Source organism: Asparagus officinalis, chromosome 6 (assembly GCF_001876935.1).
Source record: "Asparagus officinalis chromosome 6, Aspof.V1, whole genome shotgun sequence".
Taxonomy (NCBI): domain Eukaryota; kingdom Viridiplantae; phylum Streptophyta; class Magnoliopsida; order Asparagales; family Asparagaceae; genus Asparagus; species Asparagus officinalis.
The window spans coordinates 67,362,204-67,364,936 of record NC_033799.1 but is presented as its reverse complement, the minus strand read 5'-3'; the positions used below and the strand labels follow the sequence as shown (position 1 = coordinate 67,364,936).

At 34.2% G+C, this 2,733-nt stretch overlaps 1 protein-coding gene across 1 annotated transcript in view; it reads right to left on the bottom strand.

Moving 5' to 3' along the window:
- The window catches only part of LOC109844301 (translation factor GUF1 homolog, chloroplastic), a 63,507-nt gene that overhangs the window by 1,164 nt on the left and 59,610 nt on the right, over positions 1-2,733 (bottom strand). The window contains exons 20-21 of the mRNA XM_020413288.1: positions 1,816-1,891; positions 1,582-1,622 (exon numbers count right to left, since the gene is read on the bottom strand). Of these exons, the coding sequence (XP_020268877.1) occupies positions 1,582-1,622; positions 1,816-1,891 (117 nt within the window). The remainder of the gene's footprint in view (positions 1-1,581; positions 1,623-1,815; positions 1,892-2,733) is intronic.

Below are 2,733 nucleotides of genomic sequence, written 5' to 3'. Positions count from 1 at the left end.
CTAGTGACAATTCAGGGGTTTACTCACACCCTGAAGATTTTGTTGGGGTTGGGGGATTAACCCAAAAAACATAGGCGCTTGACCATGCTAGTCATACAAATTACATCACCCTTCATATTGTACTAAATCCTCCGAAAATAAAAACATATAGGATTAATTCTTTTGAGCCAATTAGGTCCAAGTAGATTAGTCCAGACCATCTTCGTAATGGACAAACCTAGCAATGATCAAGAGTCCAATCATATTTAACTATCAATCAATCTTACTCTCTATCTGAAATGGAACTCAATTTCACTATCGTTGTTTTAAAATTCCCCGATACATCTGATATAGCGGGCGATATACCCTTTTAAAAGGCTTGCCGCAAAACAATATAGCTTAAAAATTTTTTACCAATTTTTGGCAATTGTTGGGTTATATATCCCTAACATGGCCGGCCGATATATCCTTTTATATAGCTTGTTACAAAACAACACAGTTCTACAAAATTTCTTTAATGTTTTCAGCAAAAATTCTAACCACATGTAGCATTTTAGCAAAATTTTAGTAGGCTGTTGTTTCTAAATAAGTTTCTATAATTGGTTAATGATCATAAACCAATGTTATCAATAACGGATAGCGTCACGTAACGGTGAGACATCACTAAGGCTATTTCGAGCTATTGTGGTAAAATAGCGGTAAAAAGCGTAAAATCAAATAGCAATCTAATTTAGATATGTATAAATACTGAAAAAAGAAAAATTAAAAAAAATCTAAAAAATCTAAAAGTACATATTGGATGATTTAAAGAGATCCTAAACATGAAATAGACAAATCTAAAAAATCTAAAAGTACATATTGGATGATTTAAAGAGATCCTAAACATGAAATAGACATGTAACCATCACGTGAGATCCTAAACATGAAATAGACATGTAACCATCACGTAATACCGAAGATGACTGGAGGAGTTAAAAAGTTGTCGTCTTCGAGAAGAAGAGCTTAGCGGTGACAGGACTACCCTAAGAGAAGCTCACGGTTAAGGAGGTGAGAGGAAGTATCAAGGTAGGTGCCAAAGGCTATGAGGTGGCGGGAGTATGCTGAAAATCACAGGAGACGGTGGAATGCAATAGTCAAGGGTTTAGTTTAATTTTAAAAAAATAAGCCTCAAACCTCTTTTAAATAGCAGTCAAAAAGCAAATTTCGAATGTAATCGCTCACTATTTATCGTTATGACACACTATTGGCCGTTTTTACGAACAGACATATTCCACAATATGTCACCGCTATTGCGCGATAGCGTAGCGGGCGACAGCGTCGCGGGAAGGGACCGCTAACGCTATTAGTGCCGCTATTGCGGGGCTATTTACCGCTATTTATAACAGATACATTATTTCTACTTTTGTATACTTATATATTACCAACAATTTTAGATTATATTATATATGCACATCACCTGATATGCACATCGACCTTGTCCAATAGGCAAAAGGATATTCAAGTTCAACAGTTTTCTTGAATGAGCAGCTATTTGCTTCTAACAAAACAGATAAAAGAAACTCTAAGCATAAATACTACAGAATGAATAGAGAAAAAAGTCACCTGCTTCTTTAGCAACTTCTTTTTCCTCGTAATATCACCTCCTGAAAAAAAAAAGAGACAAATATTTCAAACTATCTCTTTGATGCCAGTGTACAATCAGGAGCAAAACAACTACTACATGATGTCCCTCCTAACATCGAATTATATGTAGATATTTAATGGTTCACGCTGTAGAGAAGCAATGGTAGACATGACTAATGAATGCTCTAAGGATACTACTATTGGCTAACTTACCGTAACATTTTGACAAAACATCCTTCCTAATAGCTGACAAAGCTTCACTAGCAATCACCTTGGCACCAATGCACGCCTGTCATGATATCATTATGTCAGATCTTACATGTCAATCAATCAAAAATATAAGTTCATACAACGTAGATAGTAACTTCTAGTAATCAGCATAGCCACGAATTAGAATTCATAAGAAAATAAAACGCTAAGCTCAGATCTTCCAGAAGAAGACCTCAAGAATAAAATCAAGCAATGGGATTCATACCTTGGGTTTATTTATGAAAATAAAATTACCTAATTGAAAATAGAAGGATGTAACTGAAAAGCAGAAGAAAACAAATGCTACTCGACAAAAAATTGTAACACTGGATTGATTTTCTTTTTTTTGGAGGAGGTGGGGGTGGGATTGGGGGGAGGATGTGGACGAACCAAGAACTACTATGTTCATTTTGATCGGCATGTTAAAAAGCATAACCTGGCCTGGAGTGAAGAGAATTTACCTTGGTGATATTTGTGAAGCTAATTTCATGAACTATAGCCAGATATGGGTTTGAGTGCACATGAAATGATACAATACTGAGTGAGAAAGATGACATAAAGTACGGGGGGTTGGAAGTTGCCCGATGATTATCAACTAGTTCGAGTATTTCAGTCATCTAATTATACATTTAAATTTGATTTGCAGATCATTTAAGAAAAATCAAATGTTTTTTTGGTAATTGTATATCAAACAATTCAAATATAATAATTTACATATTTGATTTGTTTGTTTATCAAAAATTCGTTTATAGTTAAATACCTTATAACTTGTCTTATTACACAAATTATAAGGTCATCATGATATGGTTTGGAACTTTGACATTACTCCCCTTACTCTTTAATATTTTAAAAATAATCTCTCAATTTATCAAAATTGTCATC